Consider the following 19,249-nt stretch of genomic DNA (forward strand, 5'->3'; position numbering starts at 1 on the left):
ACTCGGTCTCTTAATTCGCGTCTCGACAAAGTTTGTCAGCACACGAGGATCCCACCGAGTCTCCGCAAACCAAGATCGACACATTTTCCAGGACATCCCTCACTCCAGGCACAACCATCATGGTATTTTCACCAATAGCAGAATCGATCACCTTCGCCGTTAAGTTGCTGAGAAAGATGAGGAACTCACCGACTAACCGTGACTTCTAGATGGAGCTCTCCCGGACCCGCACCAAGCTACAGAGACACGATCAGGAGCTCGCTTGAGCGAACACCCCCTGGAGAGGTCTAGGAAGAGGGCTTGTGGAAGCCTTCACATGCACCTTAGGATAGACATCTTCACCAAGCCCTCGCCTAGAACCGGTGCTTTCCACGGAGGTCGTCGCTCGCGCCCCGAGCGCGGTGGAAGATCGATTTAGGGCTTATTTTTCAAAATTACATTGTATTTTCAAACCACGTGGATCAATGCGAATGACGGCATTAGCTTTCAAAATTCATGGATTTCATACACCGCATCTATCTATTTATTGTTCTGTACATTTATATAATTAGCAAAACTCGCTCGCGTTGCAACTTACAAACTTGTGGGATGCAGGTAACCATAACTTGCGCCACACCGTTATCCTACTCGTCGGCAATTGAGGATGGCGCAAAACAACCAACCCGCTAGTTTCGAGGAAAGCACTCCACCGACGTCGGTCTATTCTCAACCGCCCATGACTCATGCACCGCCACCACCAACCCATGTGGGCGCGCCCCCAGCACACTCGGGAGAAGTTCCGCTACCAGTCCCATCGCCGGAAGCCCGAGCACCGTCCACCTCCACTGATGGTGCCCGCATCGTCACATTGGAAGGTGACATCACCATATTGAGGGGTACGATCAACCACATGGCTGCTGACATGGCCGAGCTCATGGCTTTGCTCAAGGGCCTAAACCGCGCTTCCTTGAACTCTACTCCGCCTCTGGGGTACGGGCCAACGATCGACCCGAACCCCTGGGTCCCGCCGACCCATGCTCCGGAAGGTATTGAAGCGCCCGCAATGCACGTTCCTGCGAGCCACCCGGCCAATGTCCCTCCGCCATCAGTAACTCTCTCGGCGGCCATTCCTCTTCTTCCGTCGGACCTGACCACGCTTGTACCGCTGCCAATGTCTATATCGGTTTCAGCTCCTGTTTACGCAGCTCCTCCTCCGATGGTCTTCCCAGTACCAAATCCCCACGCTCCTGTTTATACATCCGAGCCTCTCACATTCCAAGCTCCACAACCCCATATCAGCTTCTCCTGCCCAGCACCACCTCCCATAAATATCCCAGTCTCTGAACCAGACACACCAACTTAGGCGGCATTCGCAGCTCCACCAACAAACTGTCTCCTGGAGACGGAGGCCGAGTAGGAGCAGAGATTAAAGAAGATGGAAGAGAACATTAGAGCCCTACAATCAGGCAGTTTCCGCCTCGATGCCGGCGACGGCGATTGGAGTCTTTTCCCGGGTATGCGGTTACCCTCAAAGATTAAGGTACCTGAATTCCAAAGGTATCACGGCACGACCGACCCTTGTCACCATCTCCGTCACTACAGGGGAAAGATGCTGCAGTACTGGGACTACGAAGAGTTCGTCATCCACACGTTCCAGGATAGTTTAGCGGGCGCGGCTCTTGACTGGTACATGTCGCTAAAAGCCGCGGATATCCCCACATGGGCAGACCTTTCGAGAAAATTCATCGACCAGTACAAGTACTGTGCAGAGACACCTTCGACTCTATTGGAGCTCAGTACAATGGAGATGGCCGAGGACCAGGGCTTCGAGGCCTACGCAGTGAAGTGGCGGGCTAGAGAGGCGAAGCATGTTCCTCGATCAGTGAAGCGCAGCAAATCCAGTTATTTCACTCCACTCTCACAGGGGCCTACTACTTGCACCTATTGGCCCATACTTCCTCATTCTCCAGTCTGATCGACGCTGGGAAGAAGCTTGACATGGGCATCAAGCTTGGGAAGATAGAAGGACCGACCGGAAAGGAAGGGCAGTCATCAAAGAATGCCACTGCTGCGCCATCACCAACGAGTAACAAAAAGGGCAGAGACGCGTCCGTTAATGCCGTCAGCCTTGGACGCCAAACCCCCATGCAGTACCAACAGCAATACCCGGCCCTGCCGATTAACTACTCGACGCCACCGGCTTATCCTCCGCCACGGGCCCCGCAACCATACGATCATAATTACGCGCCTACCCCTCACTGGGCATCTCCAAATAGGCCCCTAACTTTAGGAGTTCCACCATCGGCTCAACGAGCCCCAACTCTGCAACCTCGACAAGGAGGGCAAGCTAGGCCGCGTCTGCAATACTCACCTTTGCCGGTTCTCCAGTCACAAGTCTATCGCCAACTTCTGGCAGCTAACGAAATTAGACCCGTGGCCCCTCATCCTCAATTCAATCCTGCGAATCAAGATCAGAATCTCCGTTGTGAATACCACATGGGTGCTTCGGGACACACTACGGACGATTGTTACACCCTCCGGGGCAAATTGCAGGAGATGATTGAGAAGAACCAACTCTCTTTCAATGAAGTCAAGCCATCAAATGTCCAGGCCAACCCCTCCCTGACCATTGATTAAGCTCTGACGCGGCTATCAATCTGATCGGTATTTGCCCTAGGGGCAAGGACAAGGTCGAAGAGGAAAAGTTGATTTCCCCGTGAGACTACCTATGTAAAACGTTCCCTGCATGCAGGCAAAACTATAAGCCGCACGGCGGAAGATGAATTTTTTTTGGACCGCAAATGCCGATTTTAATGAAATACCTTCGCATGTTTTTGAAATCGTCGCATTTGTACATTCTTTCTCCTCACTTATTTCACGCACTTTCGCCTGCTAAAAAGAATTATTTTCATTGCTAGGTTCCACTCAAACGCAACCAACCGATACAATGAATTGCGTTACTCCGAGCGGCGCTTTTGAGATGCCAACCCACTCACCGCAGTCGATACTAACCAACAGAAGGGGAACCATGCGCCTTGCAAACACACATTCCTCCCTAAACTCGCTCTTTACGTTTATCTGAATGCATTCCTAGACGGACTCCTGGCTAGAAAGGGGCATTAGGACAGTTCTCAGGATGCCTTATTGGTTCTTTCGAACCTGTTCGATTCGCATGTCCCTATGGGACCCGGCTCCTCGATCTCTAAGACAGCTGCGTTTACCTACCAGTGCCGGAGGAAAGTACATTCATGCAGCCCCCGGCCACCTTCTAACCACTCCAGTGTGGTGATAACTAGTTTCCCGGGAACGAATGACCCCCACGATTGGCACCCATGGGCCACGCGATGGCCGAAGGGATTTCCCATGGGTTCGCTCCACATTTCTTACCACACATTCCACCGCATAATCGCCTGATACATCACTTTCTTTGTCGTATTTCACAGGGACACGTAGGTCACAGGCAAAGAGCGATGCGCGGGTTCACAGCTCCTCGAGAACTCTATCGGGCCCTTCACCTTTTTACTTTGATAGGGAAAGGGTTCGACCATGAGGTACCCCCCTACGAAACCGAAGACGAGGACAATCGAGCGAATCTCTCAGTATTGATGCGACCGTCTTCCTTGAACATTTGACAACTTCAACAGCGTGCACCCTCCAAGAGGCACGCACTATAAAGAACAACAAAAAACGATCGGGGACATTGCACCAGGAGCCTGCCACGGGCCAGCTTAACAAATGAAGACCGGGGCATCCCCGTCTAACATTCGTACAGGGGTAACATCAATTGTTTATTCACGGAGCAATCCTGCATTTTCTTTTTTTAGACAATAGGGGAAGTTCACTTGTAATGCTTGCAAGGGCAAATGACACGAAGTTCGGCATCTGAGTGCATAAGAGTCAAGCTTCCAAAAAAGCCGGCCCTCCCAAAATGGGATTGGGTCAATAACATGCAACAAGTCTCCACGTGGTGAAGCACACCAAAGTGACCACGCAATGCAAAGTCGAGGAGTTTTCAACAAATACACGGGGCACAAAACAAACCCCAACTGCGAAAAAAAAAACAGAGCAAAAAGAAGCGGGAAAAACCCGCCAATGAAGAGAGAGAGAAAAGACGTGGGAAAAACCCGCCAATGAACAAAATAAGGCACCGCCGAGATATAAAACTCCGGCACCGCCAATTCGAAGAAGAAATCAACAAACCCCGACAAAAAAAGGGAGCGGCAGACACAACTCCTCGACGGAGACAAGACGCAATGCACTCGGAGGTCGAGTCCTTCGAATCATATGCCTTTGCAAGCTCGAGAGACGAAAGAATCGAGCCCGCTAGGTCGAAAACCCCTCTTAGGGGTGGCTTAGGCAAAAGCTAGGGCAAAAGAGAGGCACGACCGGAAACCCCTTGTGGGCGGCCGTGGCAAAAGGAGAGCTCATCCCCTTTAGGTTGAGAGGTCCGGCCCCGAGGTGGGTGACCGTAGCAAAAGGAGAGTAAAACGAGAGATAAACAAAACAGTCACCCTAGGCTCTCGTACGCTGTGCGGACCAGGGATCCCCAAGGGAAATGCCAGGTTATCTACTCCAACGCGATCCCCGATTGGCTCTTCAACACAACTCAACTTTCCAAGACGGATTCTTCCCCAGGCATAGTGGGTAACCGAGTACACCATTCGAGCAGTTTGGCGCAGCCCACACCGCGAAAAGACAAAAATGGGAGGTACATCTCGCTGCAGGCGTGAACCCGTGTATCATTTTAGCGTGGGACAACGTGCTCTCCATGCTTTCTCTTTTCTCTCTGTCCATAAGCAACTAAAGGGGTCATAGCCACCCTGTAATCGGCTACCACAGAGCCAAAGTCCCAAACATTCCTTTCCGGGAGTCTAGTCATAACACTTTAGGATGACTAGACTGAGGTCTGATCAAATTTGCACAGAACTCCCCATGCGGGTCACAAACGCAGCCGCCCTGCGCTACTCTGACGAGAAGGGTCCTAAATCGATGAGCGCGTCGAACAGTCGGTAGAGTCGCTAGGACATCATTGAAGACGTCTTAATATACCCATGCATGGCTGGCAAAAACCCCTGAAGGCCTCGCATCGAGGCCTTCAAAAGCGAGATCCAGTCGTATTTGTCAAAGCAAAATTCTTCACGGGTCACCCAGGGGACCCAAAACTGAAGCATCGTGCGTCACAATGACGTTATCTTCATAGCATTGATACGCCCATACATCTTTAGTAACTCACTATGACTTGCTAATGATGTCAGGATCACAGATACCAAGCGGCAAGAACTATGGCAGATCTGATTCCCGGTCTCACGGGATACGTAGGCGCTCACTCTCAAAGCTCGAGTTCCTCATCACAAAATGAATCGTGATCCTAACAGCCAGTCCAACCCACAACATCATCACCATTTTGCAAGGCCGAATCCCATCTTTACTTTATGCAGGGCCGAGTCCCGTCTTTACTTTTCTGCAGGGTCGAGTCCTATCACCACTATTTTGCAGGGCCGAGTCCCATTTTTACTTTTCTGCAGGGTCGAGTCCCCTCTTCACTTTTATGCAGGGCCGAGTCCCATCTTTACTTTTCTGCAGGGCCGAGTCCCACCTTTACTTTTATGCAGGGCCAAGTCCCATCACCACTATTCTGCAGGGCCAAGTCCCATCTTTACTTTTCTACAAGGCCGAGTCCCGTCTTCACTCTTATGCAGGGCCGAGTTCTATCTTTACTGTAGGGCCGAGTCCCATCTTTACTTTTATGCAGGGCCAAGTCCCACTATCACCATTCTACAGGGTCGAGTCCCATCTTCAATATCTTGCAGGGCCGAGTCCCATCTTTATTCTTACGTAGGGCTGAGTCCCATCATCACTATTCTGCAGGGCCAAGTCCCATCTTTACTTTTCCGCAGGGCCGAGTCCCGTCTTCGCTTTTATGCAAGGCCTAGTCCCATCTCTACTTTTCTGCAGGGCCAAGTCTCACCATCACTATTATGCTGGGCCGAGTCCCATCTTCAATATGTTGTAGGGCCGAGTCCCATCTTTATTCTTATATAGGGTCGAGTCCCATCATTACTATTTTGCAGGGTTCATGCACTTGCACAATTCTCTCCCACACATCCGAAACAAGAGAACAAGTGGCTACTAGAAGGGAATCAAGACCGTCGCCGGGACCCAACATGGTGCTTCTCATAGTCTTTAGCTGCATCCTCTATTCGAGCATGCAACCAAAGAGGGGCAAGTTGTCAGCACCCAATTTTGGTCCACCGGCTCCAGAGGGGCAAAATCGTCATTTTGCCACCTGTGAGAGAAGTATTTCCTATTAATTACTCGAGTATTCACGACTTTTTGAAAATAAAAAATTTTCCTAATTTTACACCAATTTTATGATTTTTTTCAAAAATAATACTAGTCGGGTCGTTTTCGAATTCCGCATTCATTGACGTCAATTTTCAAAATCCAGGACAAAATTCGAGATTGAGAATAATTTTATCGCATAATATTGATTAACGAATTTTTCTGAGTGCGATGACGATCTCGAATTATTTTTCCGACGTCTGATCAAGAAGACGGAATTTTCAATTTGTACGCGCGTTGAAAAAAAAAAAGGAGTCAGAAACGGTCAGAAGTCACTGACTTCTGACCGCTGCTTCTCCTTCGTCCTTTCTTTTTCCTGTTCTTCTTCATCCTCTTTTCTTCTTTTCTTTTTCTTTTTCTTTTCTTCTTCTTCTTCTTCGTTGCAGGGACGCTTCCCGACCCGTGATCGCTGCACCCGAGCCTGCCACACGCCAACGTCTTCCTTTGCACACGTCAACGGAATCGTACACGCAACTCTCTCTTTCTCTCTCTCTCGATTTTTCGGAACAAAACCCACGGCTCGGGACTTGGAAGGAGGAGGGACAAAAAAGGCAAAAAAATCCCGGAGCTGGGGGATGCTCTCAAAGGAAAAAAGAAATCCTCAGCTCGAGTCTTGAACGGAAAAACTCAAAGAAAAAAATTCCCAGCTCACACGCCCTCGGAAACCCAGAACTTGAACTCGGACCGAGACCCTCAGCTCGGACGGCCATTTCTCACCCGCGGTTTGCCTCCATAGACCCGACCCGCAGCTCGATTTTTCTCGGGTCCTCTTGGCTCCCTCAGCTCAATCTGGAACTCGCCCCCGACTCTTCTCTTCTCTTCCAGCCCGCAATCGATTCTTGGAGCTCGTTTCCTCGCAGCAATATCCCGGACCATCCCTCTCTTTCTCTCTATTTTCGCCATTTCTTTCCTAATCGGGATTCCGTAATTTCGGGTTGAACAGACGCGCACCGCGAGCAGCCCAGCCTGCGGCCCAGTCCGGCAGCGGCGACCTAGTCCAGCAACGGCCCGGCCCGGTCCAGCAGCAGCAGCCCGTTAGCGTTCGGCCCAGCCCAGTCGCGTCCAGTTGGCGTCGGCCCAGCCCAGTCGCATCCAGTTCGCGTCGGCCCACTCGGCCTAGTCCACCCCCACCGAATCTCAGCCCAGTTCGGTCCAGCAGGCTCGTTAGGCCCAGTCCGGCCCAATCCTCCCTCAGCAGCCCAACTTCCCGGCGAAATTTTTATTTTTTTTTATTTACAGAATCACCCCTCAACTTCTCGAACTAGGTAAATTCTCGAGTTAGTGGCATGTTTAGGGCTCCGTTTCTGAATATTAATGTTTGCTTGAATGGATATGATAAGAAATGAGCGTTATTGGGTTGCGTGGGTGATCGGATTTTATCCCGAACTCGATTTTACAAACTTTCTGTTTGTCTCATTTCAGTCCTGAGGATGCATTTTATTTTTTTTCAGATCTGCCCCAAAATTTTAAAATTCTTTTAGTCAAATCCCAGTCATTTATACCATTTCCCGTTCAGTCCTTGAATTTTTCAGAATTTTTCAAGTATCCCAAGGAACTTTTTCAAGTTGTTTCATTTTAGTCCCGGGACTATTTTCTACCCTTTTCAGATCTGCCCCAATTTTTAAAATCCGTTTCAGTCGAGTCCCGGCCATTTCAGCACGTTCCAATCAGTCCCTGAACTTTTTAGGATTTTAAACCAGTCCCGAAAACTTTTAAGTTGTTTCAGTTTGGTCAATGGGGGTAATTTTTCACTTTTCAGATCAGCTCGAATTTTCGAATCCATCTCAAACAAGTCCCGGGACATTTCAGTAATTTTCAGACAGTCCCTAATTTTTCCAGAATTTTCAAATTAGTCCGCGAAACTTTATCCGAATTTTCAAATAAGTCCCTACTCTTTTAAAATCATTCAAATCAGTCCCTGGGCATTTTCTGAAAATACCCAACCCTTCCCTACTCAGATCCCCGACCGACAACGTATGCTTCGTTTAAATATTTTTATTAGATGTGTACAACATGACAATGTGCGTTCATTTATATTTTCCCGCTTCCATGAATTGGTGCCTTTTTATCGATTCCGTTGATATTATATTTGTGTGTATGTTTGTTTGTGTTTATCATGATCATGGCGGCACCGGTTATGTAAATTTGTATGTTCGTCGTGCTTAATGTGGTAATATGCTCTTGATCTGTGTTTAAATGCTTCATTTTCGTTTTAATCGAAACCTCACATGAATTAGTTTAATCATGCAAACTCGACCTAAAATTAATTTTTGAATCCCAAGGTGATCGGGAATTAGGATTCGCATCGGACGGTCCATCAATGATCGGCTCGACGGTTTGAAACCCGAATATTTAGAGCATTTGGCAAAACGTTAATTAATTTAATCAATAATTCCACTAACGGAGTAATTGGGACGTTCATGCGATTAATTAACTCGCTTGGCTCTACTAATTTTGCACGAATTAGTAATAAACCGGTAACACGCGTCGATAGGTTGCAAACAAGCGTTGGTGCCCTTCTCGAAACTTGCAAATTTTATAAAACCCGAGACATGTGGCTCGATGTGACATGGATGTCTAGGAAGGACTTGCGCGTCTTGACTCGAGGCCTCACCTGATTTCAGGAAACTCAGGTCGAGGCATGGAAGTTCTTCTTAGATCACTTCCGGATAGATTAACTGGTCCTTTGGCCTTTTAGGGTTCTTGACAACCCTAGAGGGTTTAGGGGATCGGTTAGCGCCGGTCACAGGCCGAGGTGGCTCGCACCACGTAATCTCTCTTTTTCGAAAATAATTTTCACCTCAAGGGCAAAATCGTCTATTTGCAACTTAGTGACACTCCTAGGGTTAGAATAATAAAAACACTACGGTATCATGATAGGGATGAGTTACCTGTCCAGGCGCAGGTTCGTCTGCATAGCCCGCTCTATCCGACCGATGAGTTTTTGTTATTTTAGCATAGTCTCGGGTAGTTAGTTCGGGTGGATTGGCTCAAAATACAAATACTGGACTAATTGTGTACTTGGCTACGACAAAAATGGGCAATATCGGGATAGGCACTAGGTTCTAGGATTTACGGGCGGAATCAATGTTCGGTAATAACTTGTAACAACTGTAGTGTCACAACGTAGAACAATCCTAAAAACAACCCACAAACACAAGACTTGACAACAGACATCACGTACGTCAAGTCCTCGGAAAATAATGCCAAATGCGAAATACCTTCCCGAGGCAATCTTTGATCGATTCACACCTTGTACCCACTTTGTCTGTTTTAGGTAGGATTTTCATGCAAAGATACCCTAGTTAATAATCGGTTAATTCACATAAATTCGGCAATAACAAAACCCCATTGTTTGCTTATTTATGCCCGTTTTGTTACATTCTTGCACTTGTTTGTTATGCGGATCGAGCCCGATCCTTTAGGATACGATCCATAGGGGGGTTCAACGCCCCAATCGTAGATCACGGGGTCCAACCCCCTAACACTGAGCGGGTATCTTAATTTCAATTCCAGTCTTTTCAAACCACACGGTGAGCACGAGTGGAATAATAACCGAACGCGAATCGACCGGGATTCAGTTGTTGTAATTTGTATTTTATTTATTTCAGAGATCAATGTAAGGATTTATGTTGTATATTTATTCATGTAAGAATCCTGGTCGGAGAATGGACGGTCGGAGTGTTTCTTTGAATTTACGGTGTCAAAACGCGCAAGATGAGCGGAATTTAATTAAACGGTAATTAAATTAAAATGGCAAGCCTAGACAAGGTAGAGTACCGATAGGGCGTGTGAGATATAGGCTCACATTTAACAGAACCCCCGAATTCGGAACCTCGGGTTTCGCAAACCATATGCCTTAGCAATTAGGTGTACCCCGTACCCCTAGACCCGGGTAACTTGCCGGCCATTGACCTTCGGATCGTAAAATGGCAAGTGGCGACTCCTTCTCACGTGCGTCCGTCGCGCGTCCCCGATAAGGTGGACACTCCCAAACCGCGTTGCATTTAGGCGCGCGCACACGTGCCCCGACGAGATAAAATTCGGGTGTTCACATCTATACATATAGGTTCTTAATATCAAGGACAATGTTAGAAATAGGTTTGGGGTGCTTCGCCTTTATATAAATTGCTTGACTTGCTGTGGAATTTGTGATATTGTTGAATTTGATGATAGCTGCCATTTATTTTTAGATTTGTTTTTAGGTTTAATTTTTCACTAGGTTTTCACGTTTTAGATTTAGATTTGTGTCTAGGTATGTTATGCCTACGTGGCAAGTGTGGCCAACTATCTCTCCGCGTGCCACGTCAGCACGGCCGTTAGATGTCGACGGAAAAGATAACACCGGGATAGATTTGATGCAAAAAGTAAACCATGGGATAGATTTGACAAAAAAAAGTATATGATAGATTTGACGAAACGGACAAACCATGGGCCATTTTAGGTAAATACCCATTTTCAAAATTTATGGTCTCATGCTTTGGTATATTTTCGGTTGAAACAAGTTTCTATTTTTCATAAAGCATGTGTAGTAATGTGCAGCAGGGTTTGTTCTGGATTCTTTCTTGAAATGAACTTTAAGGGGATTTCCATCTAGGGACACTAAATAAAAGTTGTTTATTTCTGTTCTTTGTTATGTTTCGTTTATATTGTGTGCTAAAAAAATGGTAAAATGGCCTCGAAATAAGAACTTGGGTGGGTTGAGTAACTGGGTGCCTTCATTGAGATGTTAGTATTCGCGTCAAAAGGTTCCACTTTAAGCAAACATGAGGTAATTAAAAGAAAGCAAAAAAAAAAGAACTTGATAGATGACTCGAGCAATTAGATATGCGGGGTACCTTATTACCCAATGCCTTGAACCAACTGGTTCGGGAGTCATTGATTAAAAGCTTGCTACATGGGTCTCCATTAGGATTTAAAAAATGAAAGAAAAAGAATAAAAAATGAAAAAAATTTCGAAAATTTGACCGGTTAACTCGAGTACTTGATTCGATGGGTGCTTCATCATCTAATGTCATGGGCCAACTGGACCGGAAGCCATTGATCAAAAGTTCGTTACATGGGTTGCCATCGATGAGAAAAGAAAAAGGGCTTTTGTTCTTTTGTCCCGAAAATTTCAAAACCTTAGAGGTAGTTGATAGGAGATGATAGGCATATTTCTATGAATCATTATGAAACATGTTTTGCTTAAACTTTTGATTTGTTGATATCTGTTTCGTGTCATGACATGAGATGCTTTTCATGACATAAAATGTTTTGTTTTGGAGGAGGGTGCTTGATATGATTTCTCTTGATTGTGGATTAAGTGAATGTATGAATTAAACTATTAGGGTAAATGCAGTCACTGTTGAGAAAATTAAAGAGGTCTTTCCATGCCTAGTTGATTCTAGGACAGTTAGGGGATGTTTGATTGTTTTCTTTTGTTTTATTTTGCTCGAGGAGTAGCAAATCTTAGGTTTGGGAATGTGATAACTCTGTAAAAATAGAGTTATTTGGCACTTTTAATGGGTATAATTAGAATTAGATTCTCGAGTTTATGTTAGTTTTAGTAGGTTTATAGATTAATATACATTCATTTACATTTTGGTAAGATTTTAAAATCTTAAGTGGTTTTTATATGTTTTTAGGGAAAGAAGGAGTAGATCGAATTAGTGAAGCGTGGGGAAAATTATAATATAGGTCATCTTACCAATTGATTTTTCGGCTGTTTTTAATTTGCCTTATATTTTAAAAATCGATTTTAATTTGCTTGACTCCAATTAGGTTTTGATAATTCCAAACGCTAGTATAATTCTAGGTCAAATTCTCTGGAAATAATATTCTACTCGCTATTGTATTACTTGTTACGACCTGTGCACTTGCAAGATTGTAAAACTGTCAAACAATAATCAAAGATGCTTGACTATTTTCAAGTTCACTTACTCATGGGGCGGGATCTCCAAGGCTAAAGAAAATGAGTAAATAAGAGAGGACCATTACGTATGCGATCGCTTTTCTTACCACTTTATTCGCCCCAATCATAGTGAACAAACCGAATCTACGCGAATAACACCTGTAGGATACAATGAAGTCAATGATCGACTATGGCTTGCACTAACGAAATTGATTCCTTAAGCACCCATAGATGTTTTCGAGATCATAGACTATTGTCCCTAGTCTTCTCCAGTAGGCTGAGGATGAGTGGTGCAAGAGATGGACAGAGAGACGAGACACTGAGACTTCTTATTTTCTGGTTTCTACCTATCTCCTGATGTGCAAACATCAATTAATAAGACTCTTTTAAGTCTTTTCGCAGGAAAATGTTCATTCGGATGAAGAGAGATGACTCCACACGATAAAACCTTTCTATATGTCGTCCAATCCAAGCCTGGAAACCATCACCCGAGGCTAATTTTCCCGCAGTGCATGTTGAGGTGCACGTATGAAGTAAAAAAAAAAAAATGCTTCCACAATTCGCTTCCTCGAAGCGCTGTGGATGGAGAAGCTCCCAATGCATTGTGAACATATTTTATACATATATATATATATATAGATATACCAGCCTTTGACTTAATTAGCATCTTGAAGGTAGGTCGACAAATTTCAATTAAAATAAAAAAAAAATCTCAGAACAATGTAAGCAATCTTTTAAAAATAAGAAACGTTACGATTTATCTGAGTTTCATTAATCTTGAATTTGATTTTACGACTCAATGTTTTCGATTCTTAGTTAATAAAAACTTATTTCATGGGCCATAAATTGTATGTAAAGGTGGACGTGGAGTCTGAAAAGCAGTAAAGGTGGACGCGGAGTCCGAAAAGCAGTAAAGGTGGACGCGGAGTCCGAAAAGCAGTAAAGATGGATGCGGAGTCCTGGACACGAAGTCCAAAAAAGAAGTAAAGATGGACGCGGAGTCCGAAAAGTAATAAAGAAGTAAATGCAAATTTGGTAAGAAGGGGATAGCGAATATGGAGGCAGAGTCCATGTTAGACGATAGCGCTTGACGTTGAACTGGAGTCACGTGTGGGTGACGTGAGATGCCGACTGTTACGTGGTGGGAAAGTCGCAGGGGAATGACATCAGGTGACCCCCGAGGACCCTCTACTCGATTTGAGATTGTGACCGGCCGCGTGAGGCAATCGTGAGTCCGTTAAGGAGGAGATGCCCCTTGGGGTTCCATGTGCATCTGCACGTAGGAGAGAACAATAGCTAACAGTGGATGTCAGTCGCGTGAGACCACTGAAATTGCAATTTGTCCTTGGCGAGAATGATCCGGTCGCTGTGTTCACCGAGGATGCCCTAGTAGCTTGTGAATGTTATCGTAGAGAGGCAGTGTTGTAGAGAAGAGCATAACTCTTCGTTAGTCATGTAGACAGTGGTGCGCGTTGAGTGTACAGGGCTGATGCTGTCCCAAAGGTGTTGATCTGCTGTCGATTGACGTTGCTACCGCGATGAAGTTGCTTCGTCGGTGCTTTGCCCCTGGGACGGCAGTGTATTTGATCTGCCGGAAGCCGGCTTCGCTGCTGGGGCGGTTGCTCGTTGTTTTGCCGGATGTCGGCTCTGTCGCATGGGCGGTGGTAGTTTGCTGGGGATGCCCTGGTCTTGCGATGAAGGACTTGAGTTCTGGACGAAGTGCCCACGTACCCCGAGGGATGGGGAATCAGAGTCCGTCGTAATTCCCGTGTTTGTTGTACCTGTGATCCTGACATCATTAGTAAGTCATGGAATTACTAGCGATTTGTAAGCACAGGTAAAAGGATGTGTTTGCGACGCATGTTCTTCAGTTTCGAGTCATCTGGGCGACCCGTAGAGAGTTTTTGCTTTGGCAATACGAATGAGATCCCATTTTCGAATGCCTCAATGCGAGGCCTCCAAGGCTCCTGTTGGCCATGCACGAGCATATCGAGACATTCTCAATGATGCCCTAGCGGCTCTGTCTATTATTCGACGCGCCCGTCGGCTTAGGACCCTTCTCGTCAAGGTACCGTAAGGCGGCTGCGCTTGTGACCCGCGTGGGGATTTCTGTGCAAATTTGGTTAGACCCCAGTCTATTCATTTCCAAAGTGTTATGACTTGACTCCCAGATACGAGTGTCTAGGATTTTGGCTTTCTGGTAGCCAATTATAGGGTGGCTATGACCCATTTAGAGTCATTTATGAGCCGAGAGAAAAGAGAAAGCATGGGGAGCACGTTGCCCCAAGCTAAAAGGATACACGGATTTACGCCTTCAGTGAGATGTACCCCCATTTTCTCTTCCATCCTCCGGTTGGTGTTAGCTGTCTTGAACTGCTTGGATTGCGTGCTTGGTCGCCCGCTGTGCTTGAGGAAGAATCCGCCTTGGACAGTTGAGTCATGCAGGAGAGCCGATCGGGGATCTTGTTGGAGCAGATAACCTGGCCATTTCCCTTGGGGATCCTTGGTCTGCGCAGTGTGCGAGAGCCTAGGGTGACTGTTTTGTTTATCTCTCATTTTACTCTCCCTTTGCTACAGTTACCCACCTCGGGGCCGTACCTCTCAACCTAAAGGGGATTAGCTCTCCTTTTGCCACGACTGCCCGCCTCGGGATTTTCAGTCGCGCCTCTCCTTGCCCTAGCTTTTGCCTAGGTCGTCCCGAGGGGTTTTCGATCTAGCGGGCTTGATTATTTTGTCTCTCGAGTTTGCAAGGGCGAAAGGTTCGAAGGATTCGACCTCCGAGTGCGTTGTGTTCTGTCTCCGTCGAGGAATTGCGTCTGCTGCTCCCCTTTTTGTCGGAGTTTGTTGATTTCTTCTTCGAATTGGCGGTGCCGAAGTTTTATATCTCAGCGATGCTTTGTTTTGTTCATTGGCGGGTTTTTCCAGCGTCTTCTCTCTCTCTTCATTGGCGGGTTTTTGCCGCTTCTTTTCGCTCTGTTTTTTTCTTGCAGTTGGGGTTTGTTTTGTGCCCCATGTATTTGTTGGAAACTTCTTCACTTTGCATTGCGTGGTCGTTTTGGTGTGCCTCGTCCTATTTCATGAGGGCCAGCCTTTCATGGAGGTTTGGCTCCTGGATATTCGGAAGCCGAACTTCGTGTTGCTCGTCCTTGCAAACTTTACAAATGATTTCCCCTATCGTCTAAGAAGAAGAATAAGATTTGCCATGGGGTGCAGGTGACCGAGGTTGCCCCGGCATGAGTGTTGAACGCGGATGCCTCGGCCTTCGTGGTTTGCATCGGACGCCATTCCTGACCGTGTCTTGTCGCTCCCGTGAAGGGTGCCCCTAGGAGGATAGGTGCTCTTGAAGTCGGCGTACGTGCTTTGCTTCGGGGGCCATGCTTGCTATCGACTGAGATAATTGGGTTGACAGCATGTGGCTCACTTAGTCATTTTTGTCTTCGGCTTCGTCAAAAGGGGGGTACTTCCGCATCAAGCCTCTTTCCTGTCGAAGTATAAGGAGAGAGACCCGATAGAAGTTTTCGTGGAGGTGTGAACCCGTGTATCGCTCTTTGCTTGTAGCCGGCGTGCCCCTATGAAGGATGACAAAGAAGATGATGTATTAGGTGATTATATGGTGAAATATGTGGTAAGAAATGTAAGGTGGACCCATGGGAAATTCCCTCATCCAGCGTGCGACCCATGGGGTGCCGCGCGTGCGGGACACTCAATTTCGGGAGTCTGGTCATCGCCACGCTGGAGCGGTTAGACTGTGACTGGGAACCGCATAGTTGTACTTTCCCCGATTGCGGGTTGGTCTGCGCAGCTGTCCTAGGGAAAGCTCGAGGAGCTGAGTCCCATTGGGACATGCGAGTCGGACAGGTCCGACAGAACCAATAGGGCGTCTTCGAGACTGTTCAAGTGCCCCTGGAATGGTTCATTTATGCTGAGAGCTTGTTTGGAAATGCGAATAAATGTAAAGAGCATTTGAAGGAGAGTGTGTGTTGCCCCCGGTAGAAGCTCGGTGGCCATAGCGGAGGGTGGGTTGGGCCCATTCTTCGATTGGCAGTGTGATCGTGCTGGAAGCCCCGTGGTGGGTGGGCTGGGACATGCTATGATCGTTGAAGCTATCGCCTGTGATCTTTCGTGGAGGGAGGGTCGGTCTTCAGTGTTTGGAGTCCAGGGAGGTAGCAGAGAAGTGTTTCCTGTCTCGATTGTGGTCGTTTGGGATTCAGGTTGCCTTCTTGTCAGTTATTTCCTGCAATGGGAAAAGGGTAAAGATGAAAGAGCAAACTATGTTCGCAATTTTCACGCAAGGGCGTAGGGGATCGAACTAGCCTGGTAGGCGTCGTGCGAGCGTGCCGGGAGTGTGTGCATGGGTAAGGTGGAGGCATGCTCGCACGACGCGAAAGGACGCACCTGGTTGTGCTGGCGGATGTGCTTAGTTGCGCGAAGAGACGTGTGCGATCACGCGATGACGCTTGGTTGCGTGGGGTTAGAGAGAAGCTAGCTTTGCCAAGGAAGGTGCATCGGTCCTCGGGCCACGGCTCGCCTTGCCGTGGAAGGATGGTGAAGGTCGCGGTTAGTCTACCTGCGAAGGAGGTCTTCACTCACTTGTATGGTGAGATGTTAGTTGTTATGCAAAACAGTAAATGAGTTGGATGCATGCGATGCGTGACTTTTCCAAAACTAATGTCGTCATTCACATTTACTCAAAAAGTTCAAAGTACAATGTAAATTTTGTAAAATAAAGCCCTAAGCCGATCTTCCACCACACTCGAAGTTTGAGCGAGTGCGGCATTGGAAAGCACCGGTTCTAAGCGAGTGCCTTGCGGAGACATCTATTATAGAGCGCATGTGTGGGTCTCTACGAGCCCTCTTCCTAGACCTCTCTAGGACGGCATTCGCTCGTGCGGGCTCCTTCTGAAGTTGTGGTTGGCCGACGAATTCCTCATCTCTCAGCAATCTCTCAGTGATCGGTCCTAGTGTTGGAGAGGTCAATCATAGTGGCTGTGCTCGAAGGAAAGGGTGTCCTGGGAGACAAGTGGCATGCATCCTGCGGCGAGTCGGTGAGGTCCTCGTAGATTGGCGGGCTCTATCGAGGTGCGAGCAAGAGGCCGAGTGAGGCGTCTCTTACCAAGACGAAAGGAAGATCGACTTAGCATTCGTCCATATGAATGACACCCTAATTTTGTAAAACAAATGATGCATGTGTGCGAAGAAAGTAAATGCCCACGGTTTAGTACAAATTATAAGGTACATCGCTCTTGAAACAGAAAAGACTCAAGTGGCACGCAAGCCGACTCGATGGACTTTTCGTCGAAGCCAGGTTGGAGAATGGCATGGAGCTCCTGCAAAATGCATGGTTTTAGTGATACAGGGACCGTGCTACGTAAGGATGGGGGCTCCCGACTCAAGAGTGTCAATTCCTTGAAACCGAGGGGGATTCTTTTCGAGGCCTAAGTGGCAGTTGAACTGCGCGCCGTACCCCTACTTCGAACCCTTATCTAACCTATGCTCCTATTATCGGTCGTGGGATGCGACCCATAGGCACCTAGAAGCTAGTATGATATGCAATACGTGTGCGGGAAATAAAAGTGCGTAAAGTAGATAAGTGAAAAATTGCTGAAAGCGATAAATAAACAAGCAAACAAAGCAAGCGGAAACGAGCCCGAACCTTCTAAGTGTCCCCAATGGAGTCGCCAAGCTGTGCGCACCCGAATTTCGTCTCGTCGGGGCACGCGTGCGCCCACCTAAATGCAACGAGGCTTGGGAGTGTCCACCTTCCCGGAGACGCGCGACGGTCGCACGTGAGAAGGAGTAGCCACTACCTGTTTACGACCCGAAGGTCGATGGCCGGTGAGTCGCCCGGGTCTAGGGGTATGGATACACCTAGTATGCTAAGGCAATGGTCTTGTACGGAATCGAAAATTCCGAATTCGGGGGTTCTATTACGTGCGGGCCTATATCCCACACGCCCTTTCGGTACTCTAGTTTGCTAGGCTTATCATTTTATTTATTTACCGCATGATTTAGAGTTGCACTCGACTCGCCCGTTTTGACACCGTAAATTCGAAGAGACACTTGAACCGTCCACTCTCCGACCGGAATTATTACATGAATAAATATACATCATAAACCCTTACATTGTTCTCTCAAATAAATAAAAGACAAGCTACAATGACTAAATCCTGGTCGGTTCGCATTCGGCCATTATTTCACTCATGCTCACCGTATGGTTTTGGAAAAGACCAAAAATTAAATTAAATGTGCTCTCGGTATATGGGGCATTGGACCCCGTGATCGACGGTTATGGGCGTTGGACCCAGTGTGAATCGAGTCTTAAAGGATCGGGCTCGATCCGCATAACAAACAAGTGCAAAAATATAACAAGCAAGCTCAAATAAACAAACAATGGGGTTTCTTATTATCGTCGAATTTACGTGAATTAACTGATTATTAACCGGGGTATCTTGGCACACAAATCCTACCTTAAAACAAACAAAAGGGATGATAGATAGAGTATGTAGCATTCGGCATTATTTTAACGGACCCGACAGATATGATGTTTGTAGTCAAGTCCTGAATGTGTGGGTTATTTTTAAATTATTTTGTATCATAACAATATGGCTTTTACAGATTAAGAGTATTTTCACCTAAAACCCGAAACCTAACCCTCTACTTGACTATTTGCCCATGTTTGATTATGCCGAGTTTGTGATTAATTTGTTTTCTCATGTTTTGACCAATTCTATGCACAAATCTACGCTAGGGTTACAGCAGGACAAAAATCGGTAGTCATGCCCTTGAATCGCTAAATATGTGTGTGCATGAAAATCAAGATTACGTTACACGTATCTCGGTGATTTTGAAATTGTGAATTTGAAAAGGGCATGGCTAACAGTTCTTGAACTATCGACGCGATTACAGATTGTTAATTAGTTCATACAATTCATTTAAATAAGTCAAGTGATTTAATTTAGCCAAATTTAACGTCCCGATTATCCCGTATGTAGAATTTTAGGTTAATTAGCAATTTTCCAAATGCTTTAGTTTACG

General features: G+C 46.7%; 1 protein-coding gene across 1 annotated transcript; it reads left to right on the top strand.

Annotated features, from left to right (window-relative positions):
- Positions 1 to 715: 715 nt before the first annotated feature.
- LOC116209097 (pollen-specific leucine-rich repeat extensin-like protein 1) lies at positions 716 to 1,342 on the top strand. The gene has a single exon (XM_031542655.1). It carries the CDS (start codon positions 716 to 718, stop codon positions 1,340 to 1,342), a length of 627 nt encoding a protein of 208 aa, XP_031398515.1.
- Positions 1,343 to 19,249: the final 17,907 nt, after the last annotated feature.

This window comes from Punica granatum, chromosome 5 (genome assembly GCF_007655135.1).
Source record: "Punica granatum isolate Tunisia-2019 chromosome 5, ASM765513v2, whole genome shotgun sequence".
Lineage (NCBI taxonomy): Eukaryota > Viridiplantae > Streptophyta > Magnoliopsida > Myrtales > Lythraceae > Punica > Punica granatum.